At 37.3% G+C, this 20,827-nt stretch overlaps 1 protein-coding gene across 1 annotated transcript in view; it reads right to left on the bottom strand.

Moving 5' to 3' along the window:
- Positions 1 to 19,573, bottom strand: part of LOC140230256 (serine/threonine-protein kinase Nek9-like) — a 31,563-nt gene extending 11,990 nt beyond the window's left edge. Inside the window, exons 1-9 of the mRNA XM_072310438.1 lie at positions 19,429 to 19,573; positions 15,504 to 15,681; positions 9,858 to 9,913; positions 7,624 to 7,694; positions 7,079 to 7,184; positions 5,241 to 5,290; positions 4,010 to 4,091; positions 1,214 to 1,318; positions 148 to 212 (exon numbers count right to left, since the gene is read on the bottom strand). Of these exons, the coding sequence (XP_072166539.1) occupies positions 148 to 212; positions 1,214 to 1,318; positions 4,010 to 4,091; positions 5,241 to 5,290; positions 7,079 to 7,184; positions 7,624 to 7,694; positions 9,858 to 9,913; positions 15,504 to 15,681; positions 19,429 to 19,566 (851 nt within the window). The 5' untranslated portion in view covers positions 19,567 to 19,573. The remainder of the gene's footprint in view (positions 1 to 147; positions 213 to 1,213; positions 1,319 to 4,009; positions 4,092 to 5,240; positions 5,291 to 7,078; positions 7,185 to 7,623; positions 7,695 to 9,857; positions 9,914 to 15,503; positions 15,682 to 19,428) is intronic.
- Between the last annotated feature and the right edge of the window lie 1,254 nt (positions 19,574 to 20,827).

The raw sequence follows: 20,827 nt of genomic DNA, 5'->3' as shown, positions 1-20,827 counted from the left end.
GCTGTTTTTTCAATGAATAAAGCTGCCCCTGCCGCAAATAGGCACCTTTTCGCAAAAAGGGATAATTACTAATTTCAGGTACACAATACAGGACAGTAATGGTTACAAACCAAAACCTAGAAAGAATACATCATCACTCTCTCTTACGCTCTTTTATCTTTCAAAAGAGGTTTCTCCATAATCTCAGCAGCTGTTGGTCTCTTTTCTGGATCCTACGAACAGAGAGAATAATGGCAAAATATCAGTTGAAAGAATGACAATAACATATCAATATCAGGCAATATTGCACACAGGGGAACAGGACTTTACATGACTAGGTAAAACTCATTAATGAACGTACAATAACGCAATCATGGAAAGAGTATACTGTTCAATGCACAGCCATTGATAAAAACTTGCTTCTGTTTCACTTTAAACAACTCCTAATCTCTCATTGAGTCATGAAACTTAGAGCAGTAAACTATGAGTTCTGATACGAATATTACACACCTAACATCTATCGATACTTCAATGCATTAGACTGAGAATCTTTGGTACGCCACTTGTCAAAACCGATTCTCAAATGAATGAATGAAACACTCATCCCATACTCAGGATTGAGATCCTTCATGGCATGACATTTTTTTTTTGTTTCAGAATTGAAAGCACATGGCAGTCTGGGGGAAGCCCAGGGATGAGATGCCCACTATAGTTTAAAGGTAAAGCATAATTCTCAAATGCCTGCAGAACTTAATTTTTGCTCTAAAACGTACACATATGCATGAGAAATGTATGAAATAACTGTAAACATCAATATTTTTGCGCGATCAATTATTTTCGCGCTGGGCGGCTCAAAAACATATTTGCGGGTTCTTGAATTCATGATGCGCAATTGTCAACCCATGCAAAACATGCAGATGAAATTGTGATATTTTCGCGCAATTTCGAATTCGCACTAGCCAAAAGTAGCGCGAAATATGTGAAAATCAATGTACCATGAAAATGTCTGTGTTTACAGTATAACAACATGACTTTAGTAAGGCAACAACAAAAATGTGAAATATTTCCCAAAGAGGTACAAGGGATTTAATGCAAATCACATCAGTCAAACAAGTTTCTCAATAGAGCTTTCCGATTTACTGCACATAAATTCGAAATGGTGAAATATGAATTTTGAGCCCTTTTGAGAACTATTTCTTTGCTTAATGACAAACAATATAGTATAAGACCTTACCTTTGATAAGAGCTCAGAGACGAGGCTATACATATCTGCACTGTACTTTTCATCTATTTCTCCAATGTCTTTCTGAACGATGCCCCACACGACTTTCAGCTGGTTCTGAATGAGAGTGCAATAAACAAAGTTGATTATGATTAAAGAAGTTACAGTATGCACAGATTGGATTTGTAGTTACCATAAATAGACATCCCAAGGTTATTATACAAACTCTTTTTTAATTATCACTAAAAATTTATCTATAGAAGTCTGGCAAAGCTCTATGGTTGATGATGAAAGTGTCAGGTTGCTGCTTGGCACAGCTCCTATTCAATGTGTGATTAAAATGCTCTGGTGTGATTGCAGCAGTAAAACTATATTTGGAAGGACGGAGTATTTCTTTCTTCGGAAAGGATTATAAGGAGTAGACATAAATTCTCATAAATAATGAAATACAAGGAGTAAGCAACAAGGAAGCAAAGCTTTAAAGGTAGGGGGTACCTTTTACAGAACTCCCAAAATGCAGCAAAACATTGAATATGAACCTCAGGGGACTTGTTTAGGCCACTGCTTAGAAATTTGGAAGTCAACAGTTATCTACAATTTGAATAATGCACAAAACTCAACTACTCAGTAGTTCTGTGTGTCAGCCACACTTAAGCCTTTTTGTTGCAGTCTTCTGTATTTTTTATCTATAAACACAAATCTAAAAGTATAAGAGCTGGTGTCATAACATATAGAGTGTGTGGCAAGAATGTATATAGAAATGTTTGTAAGTTTTGATGAACTTTCTTCACAAAATATACATGATGGACAAACATGCAGTGCATGGGTCTGCAAAGGTAGCCTAGTAATGTACTGGAATTTACGGTGAGCCCCGAAAAGAATTCAATTAAAAATCTAACAGTCAATAAAAATGTACTAAATGTTACCTTCCACTTTCAATACTTTATGGGAGTTTCTTAAATGATACTCTCTTCAACATACCACTGTGTTTGTACAACTCTTCATTTAAGGCATGCAAATAGGATTCCCTACCTTTAAGAATTAAGAAACAATTAAAAACAAATCACTGCAACAGCAATTAATACTGTTTATACAACCACCACAGATATGAGCAAGTAGAACTACAGGCAATTGGCAGCTCTAATAGTGGGTTATTTTTTCTGGGGGGGGGGGGGGTCCATCTACAAATTGAGCAGTGTTGTTAAAACCTGGGAGGGGGGACATGTCATGAAACATTTTGTCAGATATCTTTTTGACAAACTGTCATAAGATGCAAGAAATCCTTGCACCTGATTGGCTGAGAATAAATTTGTCAAACAAAATGCCTCATGAAATATTACCCTGAACTTTAACTTGCTATTACGCTGGCATTACACTGTCCCAGAAATTGGCACAGGATGGCTATACGAATATGGAAATTTCAATTTCGTGTGAAGTTGGTCCTGAACCTGGATAAAAGCTGATCAATAGCCAAAGCAATTACCACCTTCTGTGAGCAGCCTGAGAAAAACTCCATCGGTGGTTATATGATGGCTTTCAAATGCCCTCACAAATAACTCGATGTTTATACAATCAGAGCCAAATTTGGAAACTTCCTATATCATGTGTTCATCTTTGCTAAATTTCAGGACAGTGTGATGCCTTGCTTTGCTGTTATCATTGTGGAAGCTTTACTATTCAAAGGGTGTTTTCTTCAGGAGTATTTTTCCACGAGATATTAAAGGTAAACTTCAAAACATTACAGAAAGGTTGTTTTGCAATGATTCCATTGGGCTGCAAAAGAAATTGACCTAATTTTCCATGAAGGACTCCTGTGGTTCCAGGGCGGAGATCTCAGATTAAGAAGCATTTAGGTCTCCAGTTTGTGTTTCCTATCCACAGTGTCGTCCTATGACAAGGCACTGTATCCTGATTGCCTAGCCCTTCAGAGACTTACAGCCATGGGCCAGTCGTTTTCATTGTTCTTATTGTCCACATAACACAAATCATCATTTGATCATGATTACTCAAGATTTCACACAAACAAATCTACTCTTTATCCATTTTCCCCCCAAATGGAGAGTTTGCCTCATCACAAACATTCATCTGCATTCCGTATCAGGGCACAGAAAAATAATAAGCAAAATAATCATGCTTCACATAAATGGAAAAATTCACTTGTACATTTGAATTGATTTTTCCAACACTAGGAAATGTACTTCCCAAATCATGTTCTGCACCTACACTGTAATTCAATTAGAAAATACAATTTAAAGCACAAGTAATTCTGCCGCAGTAAAATTCAATCAGTAACCTGAATTTCTTTTATTAAGACTTGGATGGAGTTACAAAATCATGGTCAGCATCTATACTTCAATCACATTAGAAGAGAAATATGTGTTGAAGCAGAAATAGCCCTAGTTTGGCAGAAACTGCTCTCAACTGGCCCACCAGCACTAGTAAGTGTAGGGCAAAGACCCAGTGAAGTAGGGTGTTCCTTGCCGACAACATGGCCCTTGTCTCTGAATACACAAGCCCATGATTTATATTTCGGGAACAGAGACCCCCTTTCATCATCCAAACCCAAACCAGTCATTGTGGCATTTACAACCAAAAATGATTTCAAAAGGGCCAGATCTACCCGAGGGCGATCATGTGATTCATTGACAAGCAACATGACTGCCAGCATCTATTTCCTGTTGACAACTCAGTAAAACATGCACCTCATCCCGGCTTCCTGCTGGGACAACACTTTACACTGTTCTCTCTCTTTTCTTTTTTTTTCAAAAGAATACAATTTGAGACAAGAAGATGAAAGCGTAGCGTTACCGAGGCCTCGAACACCCTCCGAAGGGTGAGGAGTTCGTAGAGCACACAGCCGACAGCCCAAATGTCATTTTTTGCGTTGTACCTGAAAGTACAAAAGCACAGTAAGTAAAGAATAGCTGAATGAATAAATGAATGATTGATTCTGGCATACAATATAAGAAATGAAATGAAACGGAAGGACTGTTGCGACTGAGGATATAACTCAATGAGCAGTACTTTTATACTTTGGAAAGGTCGCAAAATGTCACAGACGACGTTCCTATCAAGCACATTATGTTACCATGCATGTCTGATATAAATCAAGTTATTCATCACAAATAAAATGTCTACTACTAAATATAAGGATGCATCATATGTTTTCAGTTACCTCTCTACTTCCCAGAGACGAGCTTACAATTTTGGTCACTCGCTTCTTGAAACACTCAGATTAAACACTCAGATTAGAAAATCTCACTGTACACGCAGCAGATACTGAAGGGAGATGCTACAAGTTGTTGTAGGACTCTGGATGTACATAGTAAGAGGAACACTGCCCATGTGTGGGGAGCTTATGAATATTCATTTAGAACTGCACTCGTAGGAAATAATGTGAATGCTGAAACTTGATGCAGATTTCAGGCTGCAGTCAGTGGGACACGCCTATGCTGGCAAGCTCATGAATATTCATCCCAACTAACGTGTTCACGTGACAGCCTGCCTTGGCCTGTCACATTCATGTTGTACACTACTTCAACTGTACAGCTAATTGAACATGAATGTTTCTTGGATCTCAAAGCTCTCTCAGTGATATTTTCCACAGATAGTCTACAGTTGTCAGACCTTACTACACATGCATTACTGTATGTCACTTTCTGCTGGTTGTAATTCACATTTGCTGTCGCATGTAAATTAATTCCTCTGACTGAAAATAATCTTCTGGGAGTATCAGTATTCCTTTATCAATAATGTCACAAATCTACATTGGGTGAAAAAATCAAATAACCATACGGTATTTGCATGGCTCCTTTCCAGCAATTAATATATATACAACCTTGATTTTCACTTTTCTGTCAATAGACGTAAGCAAAATGTTCAATTGGTAACTTTGAATACCCTTTGTGGTTATGAGCTGCTAGATACCGCACTTTTTTTCTAATCACTCTTCAAATAATTCATTGGCAAGGTCTGCCATTGCATAGTGGTTGTGCAATGAGGTAAACAAAGGTAGAAAGGTTACTCAGTGGCTACTTACTGTTGTCCTTTGACCAGCTCTGGGGACATGTAGAAAGGTGTTCCGACAATCTGAGACAAGATATGCCAAAAATGACCATAAATGTAATGAAAAAGTCTTTAACAAAAGTGTTATACCATATCAAGCAGTAAGTCAACGACATTATTTTGCTGGTAAAAATACCTCCAAAATAGGGAATGCCGTCAATTCATGGTGACAGCAACATTTTTCTGCCAACAAAGAAAATTTGTGTCTACTGGAGATCGTTGTAACATTATGTTTTGTAGCAGAAGTGGAAAAGGTAGGTATTATCACATGATATCTCTGAATTATGGGTGCTTAGAATGACATATCACTTTCTAGTTCCAAGCGAGCTCCTACACATTTGCACACTCACTCAAAGGTGAACTTTGAATGTCATGAAAATAAGACCTTCAGCTGGGAAAAAAAAAAGTTTTTCTCTTGCAAATAAGCTTGTCAGAACTCTGGGGTACTGTTCATATGCAGACATGGCTAATTTCCTAGCAAATATGGTGATGATAAGTTGGTAAGCAACAACTTTGAGCAGAAATAATCCTTTACTTTAATACTTACAACAAACTCGTTAGACCCGACATTATAATGTGATGTGATTTGTCTCAATCCATCCTGCTCCTTGTTAGCAGACTAGTTTGACACATACGACCATGCCTGTAATGGTGTCAAGTTTCTGCCACATAAAGGGCTAATGAGGACAAAGTCTACCATCTGCTTCTCCTTGACCTTTGACCCTTGACCTTACAATGACAATGCTAATATTTCATTGCCATAATTCATCTCTCATGGGCCATCTTTTGAAGTAAAAGGTTGAATGTCTTTATATGTTCACAACGTGGCATGTCCTAATAGGCTGTAATCTCAAACTGACTTCTATCGAAATATAAAACAAATAATGAACTGATGAAACTGGTCTTCAAAATATCTTCCAGCATCTGAACTCCTCTGGGTAATTGATTGTGTCGCATTTAATGCCTGTGCCACATTTGATGATATGCTATCATTGCTACTGGATTTATTGCAAGTGAAGCATGCTATGTCAGAACTTTTCCTCACCCTTAACCTCTGACCTCATGACTCAGTGAATCTCATCAGTTAATTTTTGACATGATGGCACAAACACGTGTCTGGCTTTAATGGGTCGTTCTCAGTTTACTGTGGTAAAAATGAGTGGATGATGCACAGATATAAAGGAAGGAGAAACCCAAACCTTAAACATTATGGTCCTTCTACTACCTCAAAGTAGAGATTATAAATTTAATGATATAGGTAGTAAAATATGTCTATTAAATGTGCATCTATCATAAATAGCCACACAAGGTCAGGAATTCTACATAAGAATAGTGCGTACAGACATAGTACTGATTCCCTATGGGATATCTTAACACAAGTCTGTACCAAATCAGATCTACAACTGCTTTTGGGTTCATTATGACGAACAACTGAAGAAGATAATCTAAGTTCAGTTTCACAAGAAAATTGAACAATGGAGTTGTGGTTGGTGGTCATATCAAATGGCAGTTTTCATCTCCATACATCTGTCTATCTGTGGGTCTGTTTGTCTGTCTGTCTGTCTGTCTCTCCCTTTGTTAGAATTACCATCTCAGGTTGGTTAAGTAATCACTTTTCACTGGAAAAAAAAAACCCTAGCCAATAAGCAACAGGATATATGCATCCCTTCACAGAAGTCTTGCATGGGCATCCCTCGGGAGGATCAACCCAACAGTTTGATGCTGAGTCACAAGGACGAGCTAGGGGTGAATTAGACCCTCCGATCCTGGCTTGTGTTGCTTACTGCCTCCATTGCCGGACAAACCACTTACCGTTTCCGCCATCTCAGTGTTGCTACCCATCACTTTGGAGATGCCAAAGTCGCCGAGCTTAACCAGGCCCGATTTTGTGAGGAATATATTCAAGGTTTTGATGTCTCTGTTGAAAATCACAAAAAAAAAGAAATTATCCAAGTCAAATAAAGCAAAAACAAGAGAGACTAACATTTCTTTGAATGATATTATCACCACGCACTGGACTTTATGCAGGATTTCTATTCATTTTAATATCTATCTTTTTTTGGGGGGGGGGGGAGGGGGAGGAATGGCATGCCTTTATTATGCAAATGCGATCATACAACAAGATTGAAAAGAAGTACAAATTTCAAAAGTCCCCTAAATGGACATTCATAATAAGAATATAGTTACAGAATAAATTTTTGGGTTTGAACAAGAGTGAGTAGGATTGGCTGTATAATAGTATGAAGAAAGAATACAGGAATAAGAATTAATTGAGGAAATAAGGTCATATCCTTTTATATAAAATATAAGCATTAATAAAGAGTATAAAGAGAATAAAGTTTGTTCCAAATAATCACCTGTGAAGGATGTCTATTTCATGAATGTATGCAACAGCAGAAACGGTCTGGAACAAATACCATATGACGACCTAGTAGTGAAAAAAAAAACAAAAAAAAACAGATGGAATATTGAAACAGTGACAACAATGAAAACTGAATTTAAAAAGTTTTCAACTGAAGAATTCAGACAAAAGATGCCATATATACATTTTCATGAAATCAACCGTAGCTTTTTTTTTCTTTAATTTCTTCTTAACATTGTAGTCTCTGCCCAAGGATTGTTCCTTTGGACACTGAGGCCCGAATTCACGAAGGTGGAACAATCTTGTCCATGGTTTAAACCATGGACAAAGACCGTAGTTTTGTATGGGGCGCCAAGTGTGGCATGGCCTATTCTGTTACGAAATCAGTCACTTTGTCACATAATTTCGTCGACGAATTGACTGATTTCATAACGAAATAGACTGTGCGACACTTGGCGCCCCATACAAAACTACATTCTTTGTCCATGGTTTACACAAGGAGAAAAAAACTAAATGGCACTATAGTGTAACAGAAAACACAAGATAGCACAAACATCACTCTGTCAAAATACAATTCTATTTCCAAACAATATTGTTGTAAGTCACCTAAACAGAAATTTTCAATAAACACAGAAAATGCTGGCTCCCACGAAAAAAGCACTGACCTCCAGTTACCTGGTTAAAGAATGAAATATTTTGCTTTCTTTGTATATCTAACACACTTTCATAAAGGGGAAACTTTTTACTGCTTTTGTGTATAGTTCTGAAAGGCAACCACTATTGACATGCACTAGACAATGCATGACCAACAAGTGATTTTATGGTAGCCTTTTAATTTTACCCATTATACTTGAATGTTAGTTGAACAGCATTTTTACCATTTCTTGACACCCTGAATTTTAGCAAAGATTATGTACATACTAATATGAAGCTATACACATAGTTCACGGATTGCAAGGCCTCTGAGAGAGATACGCAACTACTCAGCCTTCTTGTCACAGCAATGATTAAATGCTCTCTGTGATGCAATGTAAACATATTCTCATTTCATAACCGAAAGCCCTTCTACTTCAACTCAATTATTTCTTTGTCCAAACTTTGCTCCAGTTAAAAATAAACAAAAAAAATTTACAGGAGAATTTCACTGCCTCGTTAATCAAAGCATTACTCCTGGAAACAAATCAACAAATGAACAGACAAACATAAAAACAAACAAACACAGATTACATCATTGGGGAACAGATAGCTCATTGTTTCCCTTGTTTACCAGCAATTGCTCAATGTGGCAGTTTACCAATGTTTTCAAATTTAAAGACATTTTCTCTCTGAGGACCTAGTATTGAACAACCTTTTCCAACTACTGTAGCACACACTCAGAGAATTTCAATACAGGTATCTCCATGTGAATACATGAATGTCAGGCAAGCCTTGGGTAAGCTTTCGGGTTCTCTAAAACAATCTTTGTTGTATAAGCATGCATATCACGTGAATTTGTTACTGAATTTATCTATGCCCTCCTCACCTTAAAAAATTCATATAACTTTTACTTAGAACTTTTGAAATTTCCTCTTTAAAAAAATAAATGAATGGGCTCTGTGGATTCCCTGTTGCTCATACAACCCAGTGGCTACTAATACTTGCATTACTTGCATTACCGCAAACCTTTAATGACAAGATAGACTGCACAGATGGTAGAGAATCAAACTGCTGTGCTGATCAGAGCATGTTCAGTCAGTGGTTTCCCTAGGTACTACAACTACCATCACTTCGGAAATTTGATATGGCATGCTCCTCTACTAAATACCATAGATCTGTACTAAAAAGTGTATACCATGGGGCTCTTTTCTTCCAATGCAATCTTTATAAAAAGAAAGGTGGGGTCTGTAAAATGATTTCATTTTGAGACCTACTTCTATTTCAATTACATTAGCTTGCATATGAAATGAAATGTCTGGTTATTTACGCCATGTATGGGTGGGTTATATAGCCAGCCAAATGGGAAGACATACGGTTTTACACTATAAACCCATCATAACAGGCAATTTATACTAGTAGTACACGTAGCATGATAATGGAGGGATACATTCTGCTTTCTAAACATCTTCTCAGACAAAATAATTTCTAAAACAATATTTGTATCAAAACATGAAAACAACAAAAGATCACACCTTTGCTTTTCTCTCTAATGATGTTCATTTGTATGGTATAAATTTTACTGTGGGACATTACCTTTTCTTCAAACAGCACTCCATCCTGGTGGACTATTTTCTCATAGAGAGTGCCTCCTGGAATACAATAAGACAAGCATGCACACAATATGTCTTGTGAATTCATCAATGAATGGCATCGTTACTTTGCATCTATCACACACAGTGAATTGAAAGTGGCGATACAGCTTGTTGATTATCACGCCACACGGTATCACTTTTTCTTCCATTTACTATGATGCATGTGTTGGAAATGTGACAAATCTACATTGTACAATCTGTATGTAGGTGAGCCTCTGGGAGTTGACATACAATAGACTAGATTTCAGATTGACCACAAAGACTGTAATAGTTCAGAGGATCCTTGATCACCATCTATTTGATTTTCAAAGAATTTGGAAAATGATTGAAGAATGTCACGCACATACACGTACCAACTATCAATCTTTTGTGCGTGGAAGGGTCATATGTAACACTCTGTACATGAATACAGGGTGTTGAACATACATTACATAATGTCTTTAGGTAAGAATTAGTCCTATCAGAATATTACCACTTAATTAAAAAATCCAGTAAAAGTTACACCTCCTATATTATAAACACAACAAACTGTATTCAATGAGTCAGTGTAATGCTCATTAAGTTTATGAAAACATTGTAGCTACAAGCATTCTCTAAACAGCTATGGTGTTTGTCTTTAACATTTCCCCCGAGGGCTTCTGACACAGTAACTCCTGATTCATTCAATTTCTATTTTACCAATAGAATCACAATCAATCTCAGCCTCTCCTCATCATGTGAATGGGAAAGAACCACAAATAACATGAATATGCCATAAAACTGGCTGACTCTTGTTTGATTTTCATCTGATAATGGCACATGACATTTTGGCTCATGCCAACTCCAATTTTCATAGCTGTGCAAATGAAAAAATTCCTTGCATTTTCTCTCACACTGCCAGTGCAACCAAACATGGAATAATAACAATTTCAAAAGGATTTGATGATTCTGGCACTGATATGACCATAAAAGTGTATAACAATGTCTAGGAATTCATACAATCTACTTTAATTTAATGCAGTCATTAAAGAAGTATTTACAGAAGGGGAAGAAACTAGATTTTCTCCCTTGAACCCATGCTCTGTGCCTCAAAGAAGTTATGCACTCTGTTGCAAACGTTCGAAAATGACGAAAGACAGCACTTCTGTTCAAGTATGCATCATTCCAAAGTTTACAACAAATCCAGTGAGCAGCATGATGCTGTATCTCTTTCAATATTCTCAGTGATTGCTGAGTATGCAAAGAACAGAACACAGGAAGAAATTTAATCATTAAAAGATGTACTCCTATATTCAAACTGCAAAATGATAAACATGCAGAACTACCCATTAGCCCTTGATTGAAAAGATTTAAGATTCAAGTGCTACAATTGTAAACCTGACACCTTTTGTAGCAAACAAAAGTATTAAAAGTGAGCACAAGATGGTAAAATGTTTATGATGGTAAACTTTTTACATGATACTATATATTTTTCTTTCCATTTCTGCGGCAAGGAGATCATACAAAAACCTTGAAGGATTCGTTCTGAAAGTGTAGATAAGTTTAAATCATTGCTTAAAACTAACCTATTTACTCAATCCTAATTTTTGTTGTTGTTAAATATACAAGTACTGTATGTACATCATACAGTAATACTGTATTCTAATTTGATATTTTTCCATATTAATGCGCTTAGAAACATCAGTATTAAGCGCTATATAAGTGTTAATTATTATCATTATCATTATTCTGCACATTACAACCAAATTCCATACAGGATTTCAACATTTCCTCTGAAATATGGTTTAATTTTTAAAAATTAATATCAAGGACCACTTTATCGGTCACCAAAGCCAAACCCTCTTGAAGAGAGACTTGGAGTGCATAAAACGTCTGTCAGTCGAATGTTGAGCATACAATTGTCATTCAGTAGAACCTACACGGTACTCTTCATGCATAAATTTGCATAAATAGCAAAGAGATTCTACTCCTTTTATAACCTCCCTGCAGTCCTTGTATGCCATGATTAGTATGCAGCCTCTAAGAGAACATGACCCAATGTCTTCACCCATTACCTCTACCTTTAACATTAACACATTCATATAATTATGTTACTGATGCTCTTTGCCCTTGGAGCATTGTATCCCTGATAGTAATATCCTATTTCCTTGCTGTATACAGACTTCTATATAATAACATGTGTGCATTTTTAAAATACTGAAGATATTTTCACATGCTTCTATGGTCCAACTTCATTTAATATACTTTTCACATTTTTACTTTCTCACTATTTTCTTTATCTTGATTTAAAAAAAAAATCATCTTGATTGCAAGAAAGAAAACTAAAAAAAGATTGTATGAGAAACAAATGATGAGTCACCAATACATGCACTTCTTGCAAATGCTGACCAATATCCACTGGTGATTGCTGGATTTCAAGTAGATGTACCTATTAACTTTTCTTACTGTATTTCTTGCTGAATTTTTTGCACATTTTTCACTAATTCAATCAGATGTTTTAAACTTTTAGCTTAAACGTAACTTGACATGAGGGGTGTGGCTTCCTTTAGATTACGATTAAAACTACATAACAATACATCGGTTCTAACCTCCATGCATAGAGATACAAATGTAGCAACTTGCAGTTGGTGCATTGGTTGTCTACATATCCTGAAACAAGCAAGAATACTGTGCTACCTCATCAATCAGTTCAGATTTACATTGTATCAAAAAATGAAATGACAACATACTGCAGCCTAAGTTAATGTTGTCATCATTGTCTAAACACCTCAATTACTATTCAGTCTTAATCAAATTTCTTTTCACTTTATATTCTCTTGTCTGAATGCCAACATTACTGTTTGAGAGCATACATAACAAACTCTCTTCTGTCCTCAGTCTTATTTTACTCATTATAAACTCCAATCAAGGAAAACGTCTCCACAGGACACAAGCAATTTGTAATAAAATGTGACTGGTGACATCCACAGTGTTACCCGATGAGACAGTCCAAGACAATGATAATCTAAAAAAAAAATAATGTCCTTCAGCCAAAATTTAATGGTAAATTTTCCAGACATCCAGATCAAGCAAACACAATTCTATGACTCATATCCAAAGTGAAGATTGATTACATTATCAAGCATCTCCAGTTACCATTCTTTTCTGGTATGCACAATACTGTGGTCATTATGTTGAGTGACACCAACTTCCCAATAATAAAAACTCCTGACAGACAGTTTTGGTTTGGACGATGTATAGCACAAGAACAGCTTGTCGATTGAAAGGCAGAAGGAACTTAAGATTGCACCTAAGTAACTGACATTATTGAACAGCCTTTTACTTCTAACCTTCCATTCAAAACTCTTGTCCACTCAACATTGATAGCATTGCAAGTATGCAAATGCTATCCAACATTTAGAATCTTTTATGTCAGCACACAATGTGAATAACATCTTGCTTTCCGGGAAGACATTCTTGCTAGCAGCTAGTTCTCCACCCCTTGGGTCACACCAACATCCTGCTACGACTTTACATAGTACAGACTTTAGATGAGCAATGCATATTATACTGGAACACAAAAGGTCATATCTGGAGGCAAACAGGCACAATAAATGTGTACTTTGAATAGTAACAGCATCATCGGATGGGGCTTGAACTCGGAACATAACTTACTGTATCAATTCTCAACTGCACCATGCCCAAATTAACACCAAAGGACCACTCTGCCTCAAGATGAATATTCCCCACACAAATACCATTTGATTTTAAGTTCAGATCATGAATTGTGACATTCCTAAGAACCATTAAGGCACAAACACTGTCAATGTCACAATACAAAGGAGCAGTTACACTTTGTACAAGTAGTCCTTAAATGTCAAAGCTGGACATAACAAAAGCCATCTGATTATCCAGCTGTGCAATTGTTATTTGAGATGCAGTGTCTTTCAGTGACATCATCACAAAAGAGGCAATGTGACTGTGACTGATACTCAATTGACAAGTTACATTTGACAACTGTGCAACAAAAGAACTAACAAAAATATCCTAGAATATTCTTAATGTTTGTATAAAGACAAGGACTTCAATGTAAAGCAAAACCCTTTTACAACTAAGAATATTTAGTTAATACCAAGGAGGTTTTATACATGGAGTTCCAACTGGCTGTAATTATTCAAACAGTTGTTAGATTTCTATTGATGTACAAAAGAATTCCACAGGTGCACTTGTGCCTTTGATGATCGATGTTCCATGCCGCCGTCTTGCTGAGCAATCTGAAGATTCATTTTGAACGTTATCATAATGTTGGCCATATTTTGCTTATCTATTTATTAAATGAAAGGAAATTTCACTTAGTGATAAAGCATGTAAAACAAAAGTCAATTCCATTCAGAAATTTGCACAAAAGTGTAAATCAGAGCTGTATTATGTTAAAATGTTTAAAACTGTACCATCCTGGAAAGCTGGTTTTATCACTTTTCCGCTTAATTTCCACAAATGAAACTAATATGGAATAATCTTCAAGTATAATTCTTTATTGATAGATATATCATATTAGTGCCCGCTTATGCCCAGTCAAGTAATTTTCATCTTCATTCCAGCATTTTTTGCTCAATTTCTATTCACGCATCCTCCTGTCTGTACCACCTACCTTTTATAAGAAGGGATAGCGAAAAGTAATTACCATCACAAAGACATATCTTCCTTTGAAAGTGGCTGGTGATATATATGCAATGAGACACGAGTCAATTGTCTTCGTATCCGTGCGGCATATCCTGTTTGGCACATGCTTCAAATATTTCTGAGCGGCAGCTTCGAACATGGGATCAAAGGGAATAACTCTGTTGTTACTCCATCTCTTCAACCTCCTTGGTTAATACTCTGCAAACATCACTATTTAATATCAATAACAAAGAAGCAAAAGTGTGTCAAGTGTAGACACAGTAGAGCCAATACTTGTGCATCAACAGCCCATTTATTTCTTGTCCAACAGTATTCATAAGTAGGAAAAGACAGAGAAATCTACACTCAACATACTATAGCCACGGAATTGAGATTGCTGTACCAGTAGAAGTGTGTGAAAAAAGCAGCCACAATACTCATCAATTCTGAATCATACTGCTTATTATAGCTTTGAAATGACTCATGGTGGAATCACATCACAAAATTAAAATCATGGTTGTACCAGGGAGGTGTGGTTCCACCTCCCTAGTTGTACAGCATTTTTCAAGAGAAATTTGTTACTCTATCTCAGGTGAAAGTATGATGTCTCAACAAGAGATTCTAAGAAAATAACAGGAAATTCAATATACCATTTCGGTCCAACAAGAGACAAAAGTCTAAGACGTCTTGCAATGAGACATCAAGAAATGAGCACAGAAAGGTCAAAGTTTGTACAGATTACCCCTCCTTGCCTCTTATGTCTTATCTATGCATCATCACTGCAATAGTCACATAGTTGAGTTTGAGGTCACAGTGATTTGTCTGTGTGGGCGGTTAACCAAATTAACAACCAATAGTGTGGAATCAATGAGCACGCATCAGGCAAATGGCACACTCTTTGAGACTGCATCATGTACAAAATATTCAAGTGGGGTATTGCCATTTTTTGTAAGTTATTGCACCTTACCATTTGCATACTCCATCTCAATGAAGAGTGACTGCTCGTCGAGGAAGTGGTTGAAGTAGGAGATGATGTTGGCGTGGTTCAGCATCGAGAGGATTTCGATCTCATTCTGGGCATCGTACCTCACCTTCTCGGAGCAGCGCGTCAGATTGACCTCCTTCCACACCACCAGGGAATTGTCCTGCAGTGTTTAGAAACATGTCTTTGTCATTCAAATGATTCTGGAAATATATTTTATTTACTGAACAAATAACAATATGTGTACAAAAAAAATAAAAGGATAATGAACAAAATAATTAAACATATTGAAATAAGAAAGTGCCACCCTAGAAATATTATGTACATGAATACATGTACATTGAATTGAACAATGTAACATCTTTCTTCCGATTTCATTACATTTGCTCCTGCGACAATTGTTCCCATGAAATCTGCATGTTAAGCCCAATACAAATTCTACCCACAAGGATACCCTTACCCTAATCCTAATCCTCACATCAAACTAAACCTAAAACTACAATTGTAGGGCTACACACTAACCCATTTTTTCCTACTGGTCCGACAGACAGGCCGGACCAGTAAGTACCCAGTTTTCCCTTACACTATAAACTCTAAGTCCTTGGAGAAAATAAGACTGGAGCAATTGTCGCAGGAGCAAATGTTGTGTCACCCTTACGAGTAACCCTCAGAGATATGGACTTTCCATTTGATCAATGCCCTATGGATCTTGCTGGGAAGAGATTACACCTCTTGAAGCAAAACAGAATCAGTGACACAGTGCTTTTGAGAGGACAGGGATTATGACAAATTATGGTTTGAACAAGGTTTACTCAAAACTAACTTTGATATACAATGCATCACATCTAGGCCGTATCGACTTGCTCATGGCAACTCTCAGCAGCTTACACTGTACAATACGCCACTGTGCGACTCTCTATTTTATCTTGATCACATCAGGTCAGTGCTGCACTGGACGTTTCTGGCATATGAGAACAGGCAAGGCAGGAAATAGCTATGACCAGTACACATGCTTGGACACTTCATCTTGGACAGAAAGTGATATTTGAAGCCACAAGGAATTTGAAGGAAGCAGTCCATTGTTACAAGATGCCACAAGTCATTCATTGCAGTTTCTTCAAAGACTGCCTCACAATATGTGACAGATCTTTGTCAGAGACAAACTTAATGTGATCCATTCATATCAGATTTCCTGTCAAATGCAGGGCATTGTCTACACTTGTACAGTACTGTGTGTCACTTAGTGCGAAGGCAATTCATGTCTGCCGTTCTGATCTATCCCCGAAATGAGGAATTAAGCAGCAGTGTAAGCCTACCCTGAGATGATTGCATTACATGTCTTTCAGAAAGCTCTCCAAAAATTTAGTAAACAATGCTTCAACATTTTATGCTCTGTGGATTTATCAGATATTCAGAAGACATTTATTTCTGCATACATTTGTATAATGAGTGGGATGTACAGAAACATACATATCCAAATTCTTTTCTATCAAAACTTACATACCGCACATACAAGAAATGTGTTCCTGTCCACATTTTTTTTTTTTTTGGGGGGGGGGGGGGAACAAATCCTGCCCTGTGTCAAACAACCTAAAATAAAAAACTGTTAAGTTTGAAGATTTTCTGTCAAACAGTTACAATATAACTGTACCCTAACACTATTGAAATGCAATGATAGCAATGATGTATCCTACTGCAGACCAGGAGGCCCTGTACCATATTATTGTTTTGTATGCACTGGAAGAATAACCCCTTCTAGATGTTCTGATGCTAAAAACAACATTTGCAGACATATACAAACTGTACTGTTCAGCATTTAACCCAACGTAGTCCTGGGGACTTGGCTGCATAAATTATCATCTTTCTATCATCAAATTAGTGACTTCAAACTTCACTTCATATATTCTGTCATGCAGAAAGGTTTATAGATCCACAGGATTGATTAAATCTGCAAAGAACAGAAAAAACTTGAAAACTAAGAAAGTGATTTTCAGAGAGGAAAAGAATCTTTAATCTTCTGAATTGTGATAATGGAAACTTCAGAATCAGTTGTAATTTAGCAATTTAAAAGAGACTTTTGAAAATTGTGCAAACAAAACAAAAACTTTAAGAAATAACAGTGTTCAAATGAAAGAGGATTCTTCATCCTACCTTAAGCACCTACCGGTATAGAGTACATTAGTGTACTACACATCTACAGTATGATAAAATCTATCATTTCCCACTTGTTTTAATGCACAGATGTTCTCTCAAGATAAAGCATTCTGGAATGTTCTACAAATGGGAGAGGAAAATGCACAGAATGGTCCATTGTATTACACTTTGTAGGTGATCATGCTTTACTTATCTGATATCAGACTGGTACGATGTATTTGACTGACCCATGATATACACTTACAATGTATAACATAATAACAAAACATCAAATTGCAAGACAAGGAAGGGTCTAGGGATGTTAAAATATTGTTGAATAAGGAACTTCACAGCTTTGATAGTACAATATGTACTGCAGGTTGCATTACACAAAGTTCCTTGTGGGTAATCACTTTTCTGGCATGTACACACCACAACACAGACACACATCAATATTACAAACTGAAAAACAATATACACTGTATAAAATCAGTATACTGAGTACTTCCATCAAAGTACTTTAGTGCTTGTGCAAAACTCAAAAAAAAAAAGTTATCAAAAGTTGCACTGAATGAAGTGAGAGGAAAAAGAATAGTTTATCACATAGGGAAATCTGAAGTTGAGACTGATCTATAATAAGTAATCACATAGCAAGTGGCAAAGCTGACCAAATTTGATGGGGCAGAAGTTAGAGGCATGCAGTAAAGAGATGATAATAAAAGGTCAACCTTAACCACAGCCATCCATGTAAAACTAAAGTGTAGTACAGTCACCACTGCTCAAGCAGGACGATTCAGGACTAAGGCCTTTTTCCCAATTCACAATTGGATTGCTAAAATAACAACGGAAATTGAGCACTTCGCATACTATAACAAAACCAAGTTATGGTTACATACATTTAGACCTTCACATCGAGCTTAAAACTTGTGTGCACACTTGCAAATCATTAACAAGCTCACAGTGCTTACACACGTATGTATCTGATTATGCATTCACCAAAGGCATGCTTTTAATTCAAATCACATTTGACAGATGAAGTTCAGTACTAAATGCATAAAAGGGGATAGATAAGCAGGATGTGTGGTTCAATAGCATCTTCATCAAGAGGTTGAGCCAGGCTCAAGCTGCTGGGTGGACTCAGTGATGCAGTGTCCATGTGGAGCAATTCATCTTTGTTAAAAAAAAAAAAAAATGGTGAACACTCTTTTACTCCAGTACACTGTACAATATGCAGATTTCATGCGCTGTATCTAATACCACGGTATCCATATCTACAGTTAAAATACAAAATTCTATTTGAATTTTCCTCTTTAAGTGAAATCAAGATGGGAACACCCCTTTATTTTTTTGTTAAAATTAAATAACAAGAAAAAGATTGAAAGGGTGTGCCCTCCACCCACCCCCTCCCCTTTCTGAAATTCCTGGATCTGCCCCTGAATGTTAAGTTTTATGTGCTATACACTTCCTTGGAATAGACCAAGAGCTACACAGTTACAGCCCACTGGCCAGCCTGGGGCAAGGAGTTCCATCTGCTCATAGGAGTCTGGAAAGATGGAAGGCTGAAAGGCAAGCAAGAGTATTCACACAAGGAATTCAGAACTTTTGACTGTGTCATTGAAGTCTTACTGTTGAGACTGGTGCAGCTTGGTAGTCTGAAGGTTGTAGGATATCCATCGGCTCTTCTGTTTTCAAGTTCTCATTAGACTATGATATGGCTAAATATATATCTGAAAATTAGAGTTAAACACAATGAAAGATGCCTTCTTGCATAACTTACCTCTGTCTTTCTGTAGAGCACAGCTTCACCAAAGGCTCCTTTGCCAAGGACACGAACAGGTGTGTACATTTCTTCTTGAATTGTATCGTTGATCATGTTTGTTGTGGACAACGCCACACCCCCGTCTTCAGCTGCCATTTCAAATCTTTTGCTGTTGACAGTCTAGTAAAAGCAGACAGTTAGAGTCCAGATACAATTTGCAACTGTATGTACGTGTATCCTACTGCATATGCCCAAGATTGTAACTGAAGAATAAGATTGAGTTTTTAGAGTTCAAATAGACCTATACATCTTGCACAAGTATTCATTTGTGATTTTGAGGGAGGTGAACACAAGGTAGAAACATTAGACAAAAGTCATACGCAGCAAGCCCATGTGTTCATGATCACATTGGTTGGTATTCTTCATGTTAATGTGTCCGCCATAAAGTCAACACTCCAGACCCAAGGCAAACAGTCGTACAATAACGTTGTCGTTAAGTCTTCTTACAAAGTGACGAGTAAAAAATCCATCCACCCACATGCAGATCTAACTTGTTATGTACATAGGCCTTTAAGTAGATTCTAGCTCCTTTCTACGCAATCTCTGTTCAGACAATATTTTCAAGTGAGTGGTAAATTATACTGCCAGCTTGAATACCGTCAGTCTCCTCATCAGGCTCACATGTGCCACTGAAAATCGCCCGTCAACGTACGACTGTCTATGAACGACAGTTTGTCACACAACACAAGCACTAGTCTTGTCATTAATCTCCTCGTTGTTACGCAACGGGAGTGCGGGGAGAGGAGTCAAATCTTGCCCGCTGCGATGCCCGATGATGGCGATGCCACGATCCGTCGATGGTGTAGCTCGCTAGCGTTCCAGAGTCTGAAACTTGCTTCAGCGCTTGCTACACTCGACTCGGTTTTTTTAACTAGAGCCTAGGGTCGACGTCAGGACCGAGTGTTACAGTTTTAGCCAGCTGTCACACGAAAGCTAGGTGATGCCATGACACTGAGGAATGAAGTTGATAACAACAGCACTTGTCACTGTCTCCTAATCTGTCTTCGGATCACATTACAAACAGTGTCAGTGGCCGTAGGCTTAACAAACGATGGAGAAAGCTGGCTGGCCGTGTATGTACCCAAGCGGTCACTTTGCAGAAAGACAACTCCACAGCTGAAAGAGAGCCCAGGTTGTTGTAATGTTGGCCTCGCTTCTTTCCCCCCGATTTATTACAACAATTGGTCACTGCTGCTATGCTTCGCATTCATTTGTTGTTTCGATCGAAGAAAGTGATGTGGTGTGTTTGTTGGTCTTCCGATCCGAGTTACGTGTGTGTACAGCCGCTGGGTACACGGTCAGGATTGATCTTGATTGTGATTACGGTACGGAAGATGATGAGTGTACGTGTGTACGC

The sequence above is a fragment of the Diadema setosum genome, chromosome 1 (genome assembly GCF_964275005.1).
Source record: "Diadema setosum chromosome 1, eeDiaSeto1, whole genome shotgun sequence".
Taxonomy (NCBI): Eukaryota; Metazoa; Echinodermata; class Echinoidea; order Diadematoida; family Diadematidae; genus Diadema; species Diadema setosum.
The sequence above is the reverse complement of the archived record's forward strand: the minus strand, read 5'-3'. Positions and strand labels throughout refer to the sequence as shown.